General features: G+C 38.0%; 2 protein-coding genes and 1 long non-coding RNA gene across 3 annotated transcripts; all 3 read right to left on the bottom strand.

Annotated features, from left to right (window-relative positions):
• Positions 1–1,621: 1,621 nt before the first annotated feature.
• LOC307163948 (serine/threonine-protein kinase pim-2-like) lies at positions 1,622–4,587 on the bottom strand (the record flags this gene model as incomplete). Its single annotated transcript, XM_079880295.1, has 9 exons — positions 1,622–1,731; positions 1,859–1,947; positions 2,191–2,367; positions 2,543–2,921; positions 3,012–3,062; positions 3,210–3,472; positions 3,880–4,060; positions 4,220–4,287; positions 4,407–4,587. The coding sequence occupies 9 exons, from the start codon at positions 4,585–4,587 to the stop codon at positions 1,720–1,722; spliced, it is 1,401 nt and encodes a 466-aa protein (XP_079736421.1). The 3' UTR covers positions 1,622–1,719.
• Positions 4,588–13,497: 8,910 nt separating this feature from the next.
• Positions 13,498–14,216, bottom strand: LOC307164898. Its single transcript, XR_013822355.1, has 3 exons — positions 14,066–14,216; positions 13,734–13,822; positions 13,498–13,606 (listed from the first exon to the last, which is right to left on the bottom strand). It is a non-coding gene; the product is annotated as an uncharacterized lncRNA (long non-coding RNA).
• A 170-nt stretch (positions 14,217–14,386) lies between these two features.
• On the bottom strand, positions 14,387–16,461 carry LOC307163947 (uncharacterized protein; the record flags this gene model as incomplete). Its single annotated transcript, XM_079880294.1, has 6 exons — positions 14,387–14,791; positions 14,882–14,932; positions 15,083–15,345; positions 15,754–15,934; positions 16,094–16,161; positions 16,281–16,461. 6 exons carry the CDS (start codon positions 16,459–16,461, stop codon positions 14,387–14,389), a joined length of 1,149 nt encoding a protein of 382 aa, XP_079736420.1.
• Positions 16,462–19,168: the final 2,707 nt, after the last annotated feature.

Here is a 19,168-nt window from a genome sequence, read left to right as displayed (position 1 = left end):
AAATATCTTAAGAAGTCTGTAATAATGAATAGATAAAAGGATGGTGGGTTGAATTTTCTTGATTTCTCATCTCTGAACAACACTTTCAAAATTAATTGGATTAGACAGTTTTTGTGTAATCCAAATTCAATTTGGAATTGTATCCCTAATTACTTCTTTTCCAAATTAGGTGGTCTTCCCTTTCCTATGGATCTGCAATTACAATATTGCTAGAATCCCTTACAACTTATCTAAGTTCCATAAGCAAGCATTACTTGCGTGGTCTTTCATTTTTGAGCACAACTTTTCCCCTCACCGTACTTTATTTGGAACAACCGGCATATTGTATATACCGGTAAGAATAAGTCTTTGTTTTTTAGTAATTGGTTTGAGAAACATATTTTGACTGTTTCTCAGTTATTAGATTCAGAAGGTCTTACTTTAAATTATGAAGAATTTTTACGTAAACTCCCAGTAGGAAAACTGCTTTTTGTCACATCCTTCATCACGTAATTATAGAATTAGATCTCTCTTTCAAAAGGAGCTTTTAACAATTCCATATGTGGCGTCATATTGCAGAATTTGGTTGATATTGATTGGAAAAAAGTATATACTCTGCCTTTGAAATACATAATAACTAACAAGGCTAGAGAAATTTCATTAAAATTATTACACAAATTTTACCCTGCTAAAGCTTTTTTAAAAGGTTTAAGTCAGATATAGACACAAGTTGTTCTTTCTGTGGCGCCCCTGATGAATCTGCTCCTCATATCTTCTGGGATTGTCCTCATGCAACTATTTTGGGACGAATTTTCTCATTTTATTAACTGCAATGTGCTTCCGGGTTTCTCTTTGTTTTTTAAGGATTTCATGTTTTACTTCTTTAACATACAAAAAGCTAAAACTAACGAATACTTTATTATTATTAATCTATTATTGCTCCTTGCAGAATTTCACACTCACCGCTGTTAATTCTCACTTCAGAATCCTACATTCCTTGTTTTAGGAGAGAGGTCCAACAGTACATCCAAAATATTTCATCATCTAAGAATCTTAAAGCTCTTAAGACAATAATCTTCTTTCAACTTTTTAATTTATTTCATTAAAGTTTTCTGTTCTGTTTTTCTTCTGTTTTTATATGTATATACAGTATAGGCTATATGAAACCTGTATGTATAGACCCATGTATAAATTATGGATTTTATTATCATTTAATTCTATGTAACCTTTACATTTTTGCTATGTACTTGTATTTTTGATACCTTGGCATTAAAAAATAAAAAATACAAAATAAGGTGGTTAGAGGACCTGCCCCTCCTGAAGAATACAGAATTGTTTCCATATAAAGATAAAAGTGTTTGGAAAATGCTGAGGTGCAATAGGTGATTGTCTACAAAAACAATAATTGTGTTATGCTAGTTGAAAGTCTCCTCATATCCTGATAGCAATCACAATGTTAAGCGGTCTAACACACATACCATTTCTCAAAATCAGGTACGCCAATATTGTTTATATAAAATATGATTTATTTTATTACAATAAAATGTATATAAAATGTATATACAGTAATAGTTAATGAACAATAACAGCCATTATTCAAGAATACAAAGATTGTATTATTCACAAATATACAAAGATGGTGTTCTCTGGAGATCCTTCGGAGAGGGCCGTGGCAGAAGCAGCTTTCACAGGAACTTCTGGGGCGGCTAAGAGAGGAATCCTGACATTGCTCTTCACGTCTTATTCTGTGACCTGAAACAAACAAACAAAAAAGGTTACAGTCATAGATTACAATTAGAAGAAAACATTTAAAAAATCTTTACAATGAAAAGTGAATATAATCTTCAAAATCATTTGCAGCTGATCTTAGGCTCATTACCTTAAACCATTCATGTCGAAGGATTTTCCTCAAATAAATCCGTTGTCTTGGGCTTTCCTTCAGGAGGGATCGAATCAGGAGGCAGCATTCTGTGCAGAACGATAGAAGCGAGTCAGATTATATTACCTTCAACTTTACACCTGCTGTCTTTGTATTAAGCTGTAAGATTCCACTATTCTATAAAGTACGGTCAGAAAATCAGGAAAAAGTGCTTGTATTATCCAATATCTATCTTCTATACAGCCACTTGGCTCAGGTGTTACTTTTTCGTACTTTCTTTGTTTTGTATGATTTAAAGTTGGTCTTCTTTGTTGTGATGAATGCCATCTTACCGTTTGACATGCCAGGATCAGACCAGATGTCTTCATCAATCATTTGCCTGTCTCTTGGTTCTGGAAAGCGTCCACACAGCAACAGGAATAAGAGCACTCCCAGAGACCACACAGTCGCTGGTTTCCCGTGGTACTTGCCCTCTGTGCAGGACTCAGGTGGGCGGTAGCGTAGAGTGCCTGCAGAAAAAAGATTTGTTTGATGGGTGAAATACCATAACATGTGGTAAAAACATCTGGTGTTTTTAATTTTAAAAAATGCTGCCTCAAATGTGAGATATGGTTTATATGATACCAATTGAACTAGTCACTAGAACTTAAGTCCCAAACTACAGGTTTGATTCATAATTCATACCACAGAATGTTTCATAGCCAGATTCCTGCAGGAGATCCCCGCACCCGAAGTCGATCAGTTTGACCTCAAGCGTTTCTGTGTTGACCAGCAGGTTCTCCAGCTTAACATCCCGGTGAAACACTCCACGGCGACAGCACATATGAGCAGCCAGTGTTGCCTGCGCCATGATGAACCGCGCTGTGTCCTCATCTAGGACGCCTTCGTGACGATTACAGAAATGCCACAGATCTTCACAGGGTGAGGGACGCTCCAAGACCATGATATATTGGTCAGGCTGGTCCTGCCAGTCCAGCAACTCAATGATCTCTGAAACTTTGGGGCCCCTATTAGCCAGGATTAATAGGCCGACCTCTAATGGGAAGGGTGCGGGATGACCAGGCTGGAAGAAAGATCATTATTATATGAAGGTGTTGTCATTATGTTTACATATTTTAATTTGAAAACCACATAGTGAGTGTAGGCTACTTACAATGTAGATGTATTTCAGGTTCTGCGGCTTTCTGGCAATTTTCACTGCCACCTGATCAACCAAAAAAAAAAACGTTACATTTCTAACATGTCAAATGCAGTAAATACTGTAGTGGAAAAATCTACACAAAAAGACTTGAAATGGATATAGTGAGACAAAATAATTTGCTGGCTAAATATTGTAAGAGAATGACGATACCTCAAGGCCATCCTCCAAGCGTTTCCCTTCATAAACGGAGCCGAATGATCCCTCACCAAGCATTCTGCCCATCTCATACCGGCTCAGAATGTTGTCTGCAAAAAGATGATTCAATTTAGTTGCATGGACAGCAGTGAGTTTAATGTTTGAGGTCATGGCCGTAAACTCACCCTCAGTTGTCTCGTCCGCTCTGTTGTTGTGACCTGGTGCTGGACTGACTGGACTGTGATGGACTGGAGCTGGAGGGGTTTGAACCTGATGATCTTCAAGACCACCGGATAGAGCAAGGAATATCAAACAAAAGCATGTTTAAATGCAATCAAAAAATATTAAACACTGCATAGTCATATTATGGTGATTCTTCAGTTACTACATGAATTCTTAAAAAAAAAAAAAGTTCTGTTTAAATATTTAAGACATGTCCTGGAAAAAATCATAACTTTGATCAAACTTTGGGATTTTGATATAGGTGTGAATTTGTAACACATGGTAATTAATGGCACTTCATCCAAGGGAACAGAAAAATTCCCTTAATTAATTTAAGTTCCCATGGATGACACGTTTCCATTAATGGATACTCATATCTCGCTGAAAATGATGTAGACTTTATGATGTACAGAGCACTAATAAACAGAGCATTTACACATTGTCAACTGGTCACTGGATTTACCCTCAGCGTGTCTCTCACTAATGGTTGCAGTGGTCTGATCCTCCACTTTCTGACCCTGAGCTGAGCCACTGCTGTGAAGAGAGAGATGCTCTCCAGAACTCCAGTGAAGAGTGATCAGATCTACAGACCTACTCTTCTTCCTCTGTCTCTCCTGACTATCACTTCCCTCACTACTAACAGGCTGATGATATACATAGAGCACATAGAAGAGATTTGACCCTGATTTCTTTCCATATCACAATAAACAAAGAACATTTAAAACAAATGCACAAAAAGGTGTCAAAATCATCCAAATATTAATATATATTCAAATTCATTTGTAGCTTATTAGGGCCAATACCTCAAACCAATTCCGGAAAAGTGCTGGACTGTGGTGGCCTGGAGCTGGAGGGGTTTGAACCTGCTGATCTGCAGGAGGAAGAACTTCAAAAATTATATTTTGATATAATATGGTGTGGTTAAATATGGTAATTAACGACACTCCAGTGATATTCTCCAATGGTCATTTGTTTTACCCTCAGACTTACCCATCCTCCTCCTCTTTCTCATTGGCATCTCATTTTCAGCGCTCTGATGGGAGTCGTGCACCTGTCTCTTCAGTGCCTGACCTCTGCGAGAGTGTTTGGAGGAAGTGGACGGACGTCCATCATCTGGGCTCTGCTCCCTGTGAGCCGGACCTGTGGGCACAGAAACATGTGGGCCTGGCATCCTTCAAACTGCAATAAAAACAATACAAATACAATACAAAATACAATACAATGCTCCTCAGAAATACCCCTCCCAAAAAATAAATTAAGTAAAACTCCAAACTCCCTCTAAAATAAGAAAAGAACAATCAAATGAAAGAATCCTCAGAAATAATATGAAGTTTTAAAAAATACAACGATGTAACGTTAGGGGATATATTATCCGATCTCCTTGTAGAATGAAAGTCTCCTCTCTGAAATCCTCCGAACAGCTTCAAAATCTCAAGATCAGAAAATATTCAGCAAAAGTCTCTGAATCAGCCTCGTCTAGTCTCTCAACCAACAGATAGCGATCAAAGTGTTGATATTTGCAGTCAGAATTCATAACACGCGTCCCCGTCGCCATAACAAATAAAATTTGAATCACTCATCACGCACGCGCACCCGAAGTCGCGTGCGTGAGCGAGCGCGTGAGCGCACATCGAATCTGCAAACAAACTGAATCTGTTCATGCAGGACTGAATGTAATTATTAAATAACCATTTAACAAGTGATATTATGATGTATAATTAATTACTGCTTAGCTACAAAATGGAAGTTTAACATTCAACCGTTAAAGCATGAAATAAGATACCATGAATCAGTGAATTTGAGTTTGATGTGGCTATATTATCAGTAATAAAATAATCATTAAAAAATGTAATCGTTAAAAAAATGTCAATTCGATTCAGAGATGAATACTAATGTTGTCCACCAGAGGGAGCCACAGGATAGCAAATCCTTTAAGATCACAGTTAATAATAAAGTTATAATGCTAACTTTGTTTTAAATGGTTGATATAAAAACTTTTAGATTGTTAGATTTATTCAGATATACAGAAAAAGAAATGTACATATAATGATATGTAATATAGTGTCTAATGTAATTGTCTAATGAGTTTATTGAATGACTTTTATGAGGTAAATGTAACATTGCTCTCAAGCTTTCTTAGTTTGAGTGATTACATGAGACATGATTAGTTTATTCATGATAGTTTATTTAGAAATTAGTAAAAAGGAAAAAAAGGTATTCAGTCAATAACCGCTTGAACTGAGGAGCTACAATGAGGTTGAAGGAGCTATTTGTTTAAATTTGATAATAATATTGACATAATTTGAAATCTGAAACTTTATTATAAAGCACAAAAGCAAATTGCGATTAGAAGGTGCACTAGGGGAGAGCAGGGCACAAAGTAACGCTTTTTGACTTTCTTAGTTTGTGTAAATCTACTTAGGGTTCAGAGTATTTATTTTTTTCCCTCATTAATTTCACACATCATGTCTAGTACAATTATGTGTCTTTGTTTTATTAATACAGTATACACTTTTTTCTTGATATATCCGAAAGAATGGAAGTGACATGTGACAACATGCCCCATAGGTGGGGTACATTGTAACATGTGAGGGGTTCATAGTAACATGACCATATGACAGCTTAAAATGCTATCTGATCTAATCAAACAATACAAGACAAACTAAAATATTTCCTCAATAAAATACAATTATTAACTTTTTCATATAAAATAATGCCATTTTTGAGTTTTGACTACGAACAGGAAAACACAGCTATACAACATAGTTCAAAACATATTAATAATTAGTCATTTCTGAACATTGAATCTCAGTCTTTATTCACCTTTTTCTCATGTTTTCTCAATAGAATTCAAAAAAGTATAGAATAGAATAGCATATTTCTAATAGGGGCACATTGTAACGCAGTGTGACAACATGCCCCGCCTGCACAACTGGGATTTAAACCCTGCTAGTGTCTTCTGATAGTTAGCGAAGCATTAAAGAACTATATCAACCATTAAATAACATGTTAAAAAAAAGAGACGCAAAATAACTTAAAGAAATTTACTTTTGCTATGGTTTAATAAATGTCTATCGATATCTTCCAAAAAAAACAAAACAAAACAAACGAATTTTGGCGCAATTATTTATCTATAAAGTGTTGATATGGCAACTAGTAAATACACCAAGTTTCGTCATGCTAGCATGTGTGGAAGTATTTAAAACAAGTGTGTTACAACTAGCCCCGTGTTACGTTGTGCCCCTCTCTACACTACAATGTTCTGCTCATTCATCAACTAAAAATGACTGACTTTAAGAATTGATATTCCTTCATAAAAATAAGAAGCAAATTGAAACTCTACATATTGATGGGACAGTGACTAATAATAACCCTCAAGAAACTGCAAATTTCTGTGCTGATTTTTACTGTAATCTTTAACCATCAACATTATTCTGAAGAGGCAGCTACTTTTCTTGAATCTGTTAAACATTGCAAGACTATTTCGGGTAATGATAGAAACCTCTGCTATAGTGAAATTACTTTATTAGAAGTTAATAACTCAATTATAGAACTTAAAATTTTGTTCGAGGATCTCCTCAATCCCGCCGTCATGTCTTTCATTGAGGAAGCAGAGGCTGAGGGCTCAGAGGTGGACTCGTCCATCACCCGGGCTGAAGTCACCGAGGTAGTCAAGAAACTCCTCGGTGGCAAGGCACCGGGGGTGGATGAGATCCGCCCTGAGTACCTCAAGTCTCTGGATGTTGTGGGGCTGTCTTGGCTGACACGCCTCTGCAGCATCGCGTGGCTGTTGGGGACAGTGCCTCTGGGATGGCAGACCGGGGTGGTGGTCCCTCTTTTTAAGAAGGGGGACCGGGGGGTGTGTTCCAACTACAGGGGGATCACACTTCTCAGCCTCCCTGGGAAAGTCTATGCCAGGGTACTGGAGAGGAGAACACGGCCGATACTGTAGTAGAACCTCGGATTCAGGAGGAACAGTGTGGTTTTCGTCCGGGCCGTGGAACACTGGACCAGCTCTATACCCTCTACAGGGTGCTGGAGGGCTCATGGGAGTTGGCCCAACCAATCCACATGTGCTTTGTGGATTTGGAGAAGGCATTCGACTGTGTCCCTTGCGGCGGCCTGTGGAGGGTGCGGCGGCCTGTCCGGTCCCTGTATGACCGAAGCAGGAGCTTGGTTCGCAGTGCCGGCAGTAAGTCAGACTTCTTCCCGGTGCATGTTGGACTCCGGCAGGGCTGCCCTTTGTCGCCGGTTCTGTTCATAATTTTTATGGACATAATTTCTAGGTGCAGCCAGGGGCCGGAGGGTGTCAGGTTTGGGGACAACACGATTTCGTCTCTGCTCTTTGCAGATGATGTTGTCGTGTTGGCCCCTTCAAGCCAGGACCTTCAGCATGCACTGGGACGGTTTGCAGCCGAGTGTGAAGCGGCTGGGATGAGAATCAGCACCTCCAAATCCGAGGCCATGGTCCTCAGTCAGGAAAGGGTGGTTTGCCCACTTCAGGTTGGTGGAGAGTTCCTGCCTCAAGTGGAGGAGTTTAAGTATCTTGGGGTTTTGTTCACGAATGAGGGAAGGATGGAACGGGAGATTGACAGACGGATCGGTGCAGCTTCTGCAGTAATGCGGTCGATGTACCGGTCTGTCGTGGTAAAGAAAGAGCTGAGCCGCAAGGCGAAGCTCTCGATTTACCGGTCAATCTATGTTCCTACTCTCACCTATGGTCATGAGCTGTGGGTCATGACCGAAAGGACAAGATCCCGGATACAGGCGGCCGAAATGAGCTTTCTCCGCAGGGTGGCTGGGCGATCCCTTAGAGATAGGGTGAGAGATAGGGTGAGAAGCTCGGTCACTCGGGAGGAGCTCAGAGTAGAGCCGCTGCTCCTCCACATCGAGAGGGGTCAGCTGAGGTGGCTCGGGCATCTGTTCCGGATGCCTCCTGGACGCCTTCCCGGGAAGGTGTTCCGGGCGCTTCCCACTGGGTGGAGACCCCGGGGAAGACCTAGGACACGCTGGAGGGACTATGTCTCCTGGCTGGCCTGGGAACGCCTCGGTGTCCCCCCGGAAGAGCTGGAGGAAGTGTCTAGGGAGAGGGAAGTCTGGGCATCTCTGCTTAGACTGCTGCCCCCGCGACCCGGCCCCGGAAAAGCGGAAGAAGATGGTATGGTATGGTATAGACCAACGCTACTTTTGCGTCATCGAAGGGTAACGCCCCTTTTTTGGGGAAAACAAACGGATTCCCCTAAGAACAGAACTCGCTCGCTCTAGACCTGCAAAGTTTCTTGATAGCAAAAATCGCACAAACATACACTCTCTTTGCCGGCCGAGGACCGTGAGCGATATTTAAAGAAGCTACTGGATAGGGAGTTACAGAGGTGTCCCTTTGAAATGGTCGAAAACTGGATTAATGACCCCACGCAGTGGCCAAATATGGACTATTATTCAGACATCTACCACTATCTCGTGGAATCACCAAGTAAGTAACGTTAGCCTATTTTTTTTTTTTGTCATTAACACACTCACAGTATGACAAACTAGACGATTGAGGCCATGTCAAGAGGAGTCGGTGGTTTACTTGGATCATATTTCACTTGATTTAAGCTATTGACAGTTTTGTTGTCGACTAGCTATACTAGTAAGAAACCCTCAAACACTGTACAGAACAATCATGTCAGATGCTAAAAACATAAATAGTCCGTACCTTAAGTGGGGTAGAGACAATGAAAAACATGCCCCATACATAGGTCCCATACATATTTTGCCGTACACTGTAAACCTTTTTACAACTTTTAAAGTCCTTGCACTTTCTAGACACTTAGCAGAAACCAGCCAAGTCCACTTTAGTCCTAGCCTGCCACTATTTCAACAGTAAAATCAGTTAACAGCCAAGGTAGCGTGCCTAGTGAGAGCTAACGTTAATCACGTAGCTGCTAGCAGCTTCGTCTTTCTAACTAGTAAGTTATAGCTAGTCGACAACAAAACTATGTCAATAGCTTAAATCAAGTGAAATATGATCCAAGTAAACCACCGACTCCTCTTGACATGGCCTCATCGTCTAGTTTGTCATACTGTGAGTGTGTTAATGACAAAAAAAAAAAAAAAAATAGGCTACTTACTTGGTGATTCCACGAGATAGTGATAGATGTCTGAATAGTCCAAAGAGAGTGTATGTTTGTGCGATTTTTGCTATCAAGAAACTTTGCAGGTCTAGAGCAGGCGAGTTCTGTTCTTAGGGGAATCCGTTTGTTTTCCCCCAAAAAGGGGCGTTACCCTTCGATGACGCAAAAGTAGCGTTGGTCTATATATATGTTTTTTTATAAAACACCACTTTAACCCAAACTGATTAATAAAAACAAGTTTAAATGGGTAAATTTTCTATAAATATTTTTGAGTCTTCATTTTCTTTTCTGACATTGCCTACTCCAGTTCTTGTTAAAACACAAATATTTTTACGTTTTTTTACTTTTTTTTTTCTCGCTATTTTTTCCCCAACTTTCTGCGGCGCCCCCACTTTGAAAACCCCGGCTTTAGAGCACCAATTTATTATTAAGTCATTACATAGATTTGGTTTTGGAGATATGTTTTGCAAAGTAATTAAAACCCTTTACAAGAAGCTGTTTGTAACACAGGTTAAATAAAGGTAATTATTTAATTTATACACCATTTAGTGATATCATATTCCCTTAATAAAAGTCGATAAGAGATGAAAAAATTAAGCAATAAAAATAATATATGCGAATTCATTCTAGATAAAAAAGCTCAGTGATCATCAACCAATGAGAGCTCTTTGTCATTCGCGCCATGGGTGTCGACGAGCAGGCGCGATGACAGAAGAGACGAGCTTTGATTGAGAGGAGCAGACGCAATCTGAACGTCGTGATCCATTATATAAATCTTAGATTGAAAATCTTTGAAAAAGTTTGAGATCTAATTAATTTGATGCATTCTGAATAAGAAGCCGACTGAATAGAGGAATACATTCTACTTGTTCACCGACGCCATTTTCTGATCACGCACGCCTGTAGTTGAAGTGCCTGTGTGAGAGCAAAAGAAAAAAATCGATCACTAGTTTACCGTCGCCATTGTTGGCCACTTGTCTGTATAAGAAAGAAAGCTATTGATTCAGAGGTAAACGAATGTGATTATATTAGTTCATGAAGAAATGGTAATTGTAACTGTGTATTAGATGTTATTCTGGATCTTTGATGTGGAACTTATTTTGAAATGTACTAAATGAATGTTCTGGTCTGTGATCAGGCCAGGTTTTTTTTTTTTTTTTTTTTTTTTTTTTTTTCTTCTTCTTTGTCTTACCGTTTTATTTTATTTTATTTTCTTTCTTCTTGATTTCTTGGAGACATGATGACTGCACGACCTTCTGTGACATCCTGTAGACTTCGTGTTTGATGGCGAGCCAAGTTCGTAGAAAGGGAGAAGACATGTGGTCGTGGAGAGGAGGCCGATATCCTTCCCTTGAGTTTCCAGTGTTACTCGTTGAACTTGGAGCACGACAAATTTGATCTAAAGAACTTTTTCTTTTCTTTTTTGAGGGTGTATGGTCAACCACAACCCAGATTTGAGAGACATTGAAACTTTTACGAGAAATATTTGAAGTTCTTTTCAGAGAGAGATTATACTCTCTTTTGTTATTTCCTATTTGTTTATTTTCTCTCTGAATATTGAACTATGTATATATATGTTTGAAAAAAAAGTCAAGAGTGCACTTTTCATAGTCAGTTTTATTGTCTATTGTTCATGTGATTTTGTAATTTTTACAAGACTTTTTTTTAATGTTATTAACTTTCTATTTTTTTCCCCAAGTGAAACCAATTATATTTCTATTTCTAATTAAACCTTATGTCTGTCTGTTACTTCTCATGATAACCCGCCGTCTCCTTAGCGATCCCTAATTCTTCTGACGGAATTCAAATCTTATCTGTATTATAAAAATAAAAAGAATCTACTAAATTACTGCTAGTAATAATCCAGACAAGTGCTACATGTTCGATTAAATTAAAGAATGGCACTTCCCCAAGGTTTAGTTTATCTAGAGGAGTCAGACAAGGGTGTCCCATTTCTCCCTATTTATTTCTACTTTGTGTGCAGCTACTCTCAACGTTTATCTGTGAAAGCGGTATTTAGGGTATCCGTATAGCAGATCGAGAAGTTGTTATTAGCCAATTAGCAGATGACACTACCTTATTTTTAAGAGATGCTTCCCAAATCCCTATAGTAATTGATTATATAAAACTGAGTTAATGTCTATTAAAGATTGCACCGCACCCTCTTTTTATAATATTCCAGTTAGATCTGAAGTTACATGTTTAGGCATCGTGCACTAAAAATCAAGATAAAAGAAGTACCTTGAACTTGATAATAAAAGCCCAAAGAAGATTTAATGCATGGTTGCAGAGAGACCTTGAGAGGCAGAGCACTGTCGATAAAACCCGATCAAATTTTATTGGGAAAAACAAAATATCTTAAGAAGTCTGTAATAATGAATATTACATAAAAGGATGGTGGGTTGAATTTTCTTGATTTCTCATCTCTGAACAACACTTTCAAAATTAATTGGATTAAACAGTTTTTGTGTAATCCAAATTCAATTTGAAATTTTATCCCTAATTACTTCTTTTCCAAATTAGGTGGTCTCCCTTTCCTATGGATCTGCAATTATAATATTGCTAGAATCCCTTACAACTTATCTAAGTTCCATAAGCAAGCATTACTTGAGTGGTCTTTCATTTTTGAGCACAACTTTTCCCCTCACCGTACTTTATTTGGAACAACCGGCATATTGTATATAAGTATAAGTCTTTGTTTTTTAGTAATTGGTTTGAGAAACATATTTTGACTGTTTCTCAGTTATTAGATTCAGAAGGTCTTACTTTAAATTATGAAGAATTTTTACGTAAACTCCCAGTAGGAAAACTGCTTTTTGTCACATCCTTCATCACGTAATTATAGAATTAGATCTCTCTTTCAAAAGGAGCTTTTAACAATTCCATATGTGGTGTCATATTGCAGGATTTGGTTGATATTGATTGGGAAAAAGTATATACTCTGCCTTTGAAATACATAATAACTAACAAGGCTAGAGAAATTTCATTAAAATGATTACACAAATTTTACCCTGCTAAAGCTTTTTGAAAAGGTTTAAGTCAGATATAGACACAAGTTGTTCTTTCTGTGGCGCCCCTGATGAATCTGCTCCTCATATCTTCTGGGATTGTCCTCATACAACTATTTTGGGACGAATTTTCTCTTTTTATTAACTGCAATGTGCTTCCGGGTTTCTCTTTGTTTTTTAAGGATTTCATGTTTTACTTCTTTAACATACAAAAAGCTAAAACTAACGAATACTTTATTAATAATAATCTATTATTGCTCCTTGCAGAATTTCACACTCACCGCTGTTAATTCTCACTTCAAAATCCTACATTCCTTGTTTTTAGGAGAGAGGTCCAACAGTACATCCAAAATATTTCATCATCTAAGAATCTTAAAGCTCTTAAGACAATAATCTTCTTTCAACTTTTTAATTTACGTCATTAAAGTTTTCTGTTCTGTTTTTCTTGTTTTTATATGTATATATAGGCTATATGAAACCTGTATGTATAGGCCCATGTATATATGTATAAATTATGGATTTTATTATCATTTAATTGTATGTAACTTTTACATTTTTGCTATGTACTTGTATTTTTGATACCTTGGCATTAAAAAAATACAAAATAAGGTGGTTAGAGGACCTGCCCCTCCTGAAGAATACAGAATTGTTTCCATATAAAGATAAAAGTGTTTGGAAAATGCTGAGGTGCAATAGGTGATTGTCTACAAAAACAATAATTGTGTTATGCTATTTGAAAGTCTCCTCATATCCTGATAGCAATCACAATGTTAAGTGGTCTAACACACATACCATTTCTCAAAATCAGGTACGCCAATATTGTTTATATAAAATATGATTTATTTTATTACAATAAAATTAATATAAAATGTATATACAATAATAGTTAATGAACAATAACAGCCATTATTCAAGAATACAAAGATTGTATTATTCACAAATATACAAAGATGGTGTTCTCTGGAGATCCTTCGGAGAGGGCCGTGGCAGAAGCAGCTTTCACAGGAACTTCTGGGGCGGCTAAGAGAGGAATCCTGACATTGCTCTTCACGTCTTATTCTGTGACCTGAAACAAACAAACAAAAAAGGTTACAGTCATAGATTACAATTAGAAGAAAACATTTTTAAAATCTTTACAATGAAAAGTGAATATAATCTTCAAAATCATTTGCAGCTGATCTTAGGCTCATTACCTTAAACCATTCATGTCGAAGGATTTTCCTCAAATAAATCCGTTGTCTTGGGCTTTCCTTCAGGAGGGATCGAATCAGGAGGCAGCATTCTGTGCAGAACGATAGAAGTGAGTCAGATTATATTACCTTCAACTTTACACCTGCTGTCTTTGTATTAAGCTGTAAGATTCCACTATTCTATAAAGTACGGTCAGAAAATCAGGAAAAAGTGCTTGTATTATCCAATATCTATCTTCTATACAGCCACTTGGCTCAGGTGTTACTTTTTCGTACTTTCTTTGTTTTGTATGATTTAAAGTTGGTCTTCTTTGTTGTGATGAATGCCATCTTACCGTTTGACAAGCCAGGCTCAGACCAGATGTCTTCATCAATCATTTGCCTGTCTCTTGGTTCTGGAAAGCGTCCACACACCAACAGGAATAAGAGCACTCCCAGAGACCACACGGTAGCTGGTTTCCCGTGGTACTTGCCCTCTGCGCAGGACTCAGGTGGACCGTAGAGTGCCTGCAGAAAAAAGATTTGTCTGATGGGTGAAATACCATAACATGTGGTAAAAACATCTGGTGTTTTTAATTTTAAAAAATGCTGCCTCAAATGTGAGATATGGTTTATATGATACCAACTGAACTAGTCACTAGAACTTAAGTCCCAAACTACAGGTTTGATTCATAATTCATACCACAGAATGTTTCATAGCCAGATTCCTGCAGGAGATCCCCGCACCCGAAGTCGATCAGTTTGACCTCAAGCGTTTCTGTGTTGACCAGCAGGTTCTCCAGCTTAACATCCCGGTGAAACACTCCACGGCGACAGCACATATGAGCAGCCAGTGTTGCCTGCGCCATGATGAACCGCGCTGTGTCCTCATCTAGGACGCCTTCGTGACGATTACAGAAATGCCACAGATCTTCACAGGGTGAGGGACGCTCCAAGACCATGATATATTGGTCAGGCTGGTCCTGCCAGTCCAGCAACTCAATGATCTCTGAAACTTTGGGGCCCCTATTAGCCAGGATTAATAGGCCGACCTCTAATGGGAAGGGTGCGGGATGACCAGGCTGGAAGAAAGATCATTATTATATGAAGGTGTTGTCATTATGTTTACATATTTTAATTTGAAAACCACATAGTGAGTGTAGGCTACTTACAATGTAGATGTATTTCAGGTTCTGCGGCTTTCTGGCAATTTTCACTGCCACCTGATCAACCAAAAAAAAAACATTGTTACATTTCTAACATGTCAAATGCAGTAAATACTGTAGTGGAAAAAATCTACACAAAAAGATTTGAAATGGATGTAGTGAGACAAAATAATTTGCTGGCTAAATATTGTAAGAAAATGACGATACCTCAAGGCCATCCTCCAAGCGTTTCCCTTCATAAACGGAGCCGAATGATCCCTCACCAAGCATTCTGCCCATCTCATACCGGCTCAGAATGTTGTCTGCAAAAAGATGATTCAATTTAGTTGCATGGACAGCAGTGAGTTTAATGTTTGAGGTCATGGCCGTAAACTCACCCTCAGTTGTCTCGTCCGCTCTGTTGTTGTGACCTGGTGCTGGACTGACTGGACTGTGATGGACTGGAGCTGGAGGGGTTTGAACCTGATGATCTTCAAGACCACCGGATAGAGCAAGGAATATCAAACAAAAGCATGTTTAAATGCAATCAAAAAATATTAAACACTGCATAGTCATATTATGGTGATTCTTCAGTTACTACATTAATTCTTAAAATAAAACAAAAAGTTCTGTTTAAATATTTAAGACATGTCCTGGAAAAAATCATAACTTTGATCAAACTTTGGGATTTTGATATAGGTGTGAATTTGTAACTTATGTTAATTAATGGCACTTCATCCAAGGGAACAGAAAAATTCGCTTAATTAATTAAGTTCCCATGGATGACACGTTTCCATTAATGGATACTCATATCTCGCTGAAACTGATGTAGACTTTATGATGTCCAGAGCACTAATAAACAGAGCATTTACACATTGTCAACTGGTCACTGGATTTACCCTCAGCGTGTCTCTCACTAATGGTTGCAGTGGTCTGATCCTCCACTTTCTGACCCTGAGCTGAGCCACTGCTGTGAAGAGAGAGATGCTCTCCAGAACTCCAGTGAAGAGTGATCAGATCTACAGACCTACTCTTCTTCCTCTGTCTCTCCTGACTATCACTTCCCTCACTACTAACAGGCTGATGATATACATAGAGCACATAGAAGAGATTTGACCCTGATTTCTTTCCATATCACAATAAACAAAGAACATTTAAAACAAATGCACAAAAAGGTGTCAAAATCATCCAAATATTAATATATATTCAAATTCATTTGTAGCTTATTAGGGCCAATACCTCAAACCAATTCCGGAAAAGTGCTGGACTGTGGTGGCCTGGAGCTGGAGGGGTTTGAACCTGCCGATCTGCAGGAGGAAGAACTTCAAAAATTATATTTTGATATAATATGGTGTGGTTAAATATGGTAATTAATGACACTCCAGTGATATTCTCCAATGGTCATTTGTTTTACCCTCATACTTACCCATCCTCCTCCTCTTTCTCATTGGCATCTCATTTTCAGCGCTCTGATGGGAGTCGTACACCTGTCTCTTCAGTGCCTGACCTCTGCGAGAGTGTTTGGAGGAAGTGGACGGACGTCCATCATCTGGGCTCTGCTCCCTGTGAGCCGGACCTGTGGGCACAGAAACATGTGGGCCTGGCATCCTTCAAACTGCAATAAAAACAATACAAATACAATACAAAATACAATACAATGCTCCTCAGAAATACCCCTCCCAAAAAATAAATTAAGTAAAACTCCAAACTCCCTCTAAAATAAGAAAAGAACAATCAAATGAAAGAGTCCTCAGAAATAATATGAAGTTTTAAAAAATACAACGATGTAACGTTAGGGGATATATTATCCGATCTCATTGTAGAATGAAAGTCTCCTCTCTGAAATCCTCCGAACAGCTTCAAAATCTCAAGATTAGCACAGAAAATATTCAGCAAAAGTCTCTGAATCAGCCTCGTCTAGTCTCTCAACCAACAGATAGCGATCAAAGTGTTGATATTTGCAGTCAGAATTCATAACACGCGTCCCCGTCCCCATAACAAATAAAATTTGAATCACTCATCACGCACGCGCACCCGAAGTCGCGTGCGTGAGCAGAGCGCGTGAGCGCACATCGAATCTGCAAACAAACTGAATCTGTTCATGCAGGACTGAATGTAATTATTAAATAACCATTTAACAAGTGATATTATGATGTATAATTAATTACTGCTTAGCTACAAAATGGAAGTTTAACATTCAACCGTTAAAGCATGAAATAAGGTACCATGAATCAGTGAATTTGAGTTTGATGTGGCTATATTATCAGTAATAAAATAATCATTAAAAAATGTAATCGTTAAAAAAATGTCAATTCGATTCAGAGATGAATACTAATGTTGTCCACCAGAGGGAGCCACAGGATAGCAAATCCTTTAAGATCACAGTTAATGATAAAGTTATAATGCTAACTTTGTTTTAAATGGTTGATATAAAAACTTTTAGATTGTTAGATTTATTCAGATATACAGAAAAAGAAATGTACATATAATGATATGTAATATAGTGTCTAATGTAATTGTCTAATGAGTTTATTGAATGACTTTTATGAGGTAAATGTAACATTGCTCTCAAGCTTTCTTAGTTTGAGTGGTTACATGAGACATGATTAGTTTATTCATGATAGTTTATTTAGAAATTAGTAAAAAGGAAAAAAAGGTATTCAGTCAATAACCGCTTGAACTGAGGAGCTACAATGAGGTTGAAGGAGCTATTTGTTTAAATTTGATAATAATATTGACATAATATGAAATCTGAAACTTTATAATAAAGCACAAAAGCAAATTGCGATTAGAAGGTGCACTAGGGGAGAGCAGGGCACAAAGTAACGCTTTTTGACTTTCTTAGTTTGTGTAAATCTACTTAGGGTTCAGAGTATTTATTTTTTCCCTCATTAATTTCACACATGTCTAGTACAATTATGTGTCTTTGTTTTTTTAATACAGTATACACTTTTTCTTGATATATCCGAAAGAATGGAAGTGACATGTGACAACATGCCTCATAGGTGGGGTACATGTGAGGGGTTCATAGTAACATGACCATATGACAGCTTAAAATGCTATCTGATCTAATCAAACAAACATACAAGACAAACTAAAATATTTCCTCAATAAAATACAATTATTAACTTTTTCATATAAAATAATCCCATTTTTGAGTTTTGACTACGAACACAGGAAAACACAGCTATACAACATAGTTCAAAACATATTAATAATTAGTCATTTCTGAACATTGAATCTCAGTCTTTATTCACCTTTTTCTCATGTTTTCTCAATAGAATTCAAAAAAGTATAGAATAGAATAGCATATTTCTAATAGGGGCACATTGTAACGCAGTGTGACAACATGCCCCGCCTGCACAACTGGGATTTAAACCCTGCTAGTGTCTTCTGATAGTTAGCGAAGCATTAAAGAACTATATCAACCGTTAAATAACATGTTAAAAAATAGAGATGAAAAATAACTTAAAGAAATTTACTTTTGCTATGGTTTAATAAATGTCTATCGATATCTTCCAAAAAAAACAAAACAAAACAAACGAATTTTGGCGCAATTATTTCTCTATAAAGTGTTGATATGGCAACTAGTAAATACACCAAGTTTCGTCATGCTAGCATGTGTGGAAGTATTTAAAACAAGTGTGTTACAACTAGCCCCGTGTTACGTTGTGCCCCTCTCTCCACTACAATGTTCTGCTCGTTCATCAACTAAAAATGACTGACTTTAAGAATTGATATTCCTTCATAAAAATAAGAAGCAAATTGAAACTACATATTGAAACTACATATTGATGGGACAGTGACTAATAACCCTCAAGAAATTGCAAATTTCTGTGCTGATTTTTACTGTAATCTTTAACCATCAACATTATTCTGAAGAGGCAACTACTTTTCTTGAATCTGTTAAACATTGCAAGACTATTTCGGGTTAATGATAGAAACCTCTGCTATAGTGAAATTACTTTATTAGAAGTTAATAACTCAATTATAGAACTTAAAATTTTGTTCGAGGATCTCCTCAATCCCGCCGTCATGTCTTTCATTGAGGAAGCAGAGGCTGAGGGCTCAGAGGTGGACTCGTCCATCACCCGGGCTGAAGTCACCGAGGTAGTCAAGAAACTCCTCGGTGGCAAGGCACCGGGGGTGGATGAGATCCGCCCTGAGTACCTCAAGTCTCTGGATGTTGTGGGGCTGTCTTGGCTGACACGCCTCTGCAGCATCGCGTGGCTGTTGGGGACAGTGCCTCTGGGATGGCAGACCGGGGTGGTGGTCCCTCTTTTTAAGAAGGGGGACCGGGGGGTGTGTTCCAAC

This window comes from Squalius cephalus, assembly GCF_949319135.1.
Source record: "Squalius cephalus genome assembly, chromosome: 9".
NCBI classification, from domain to species: Eukaryota; Metazoa; Chordata; class Actinopteri; order Cypriniformes; family Leuciscidae; genus Squalius; species Squalius cephalus.
The sequence above is the reverse complement of the archived record's forward strand: the minus strand, read 5'-3'. Positions and strand labels throughout refer to the sequence as shown.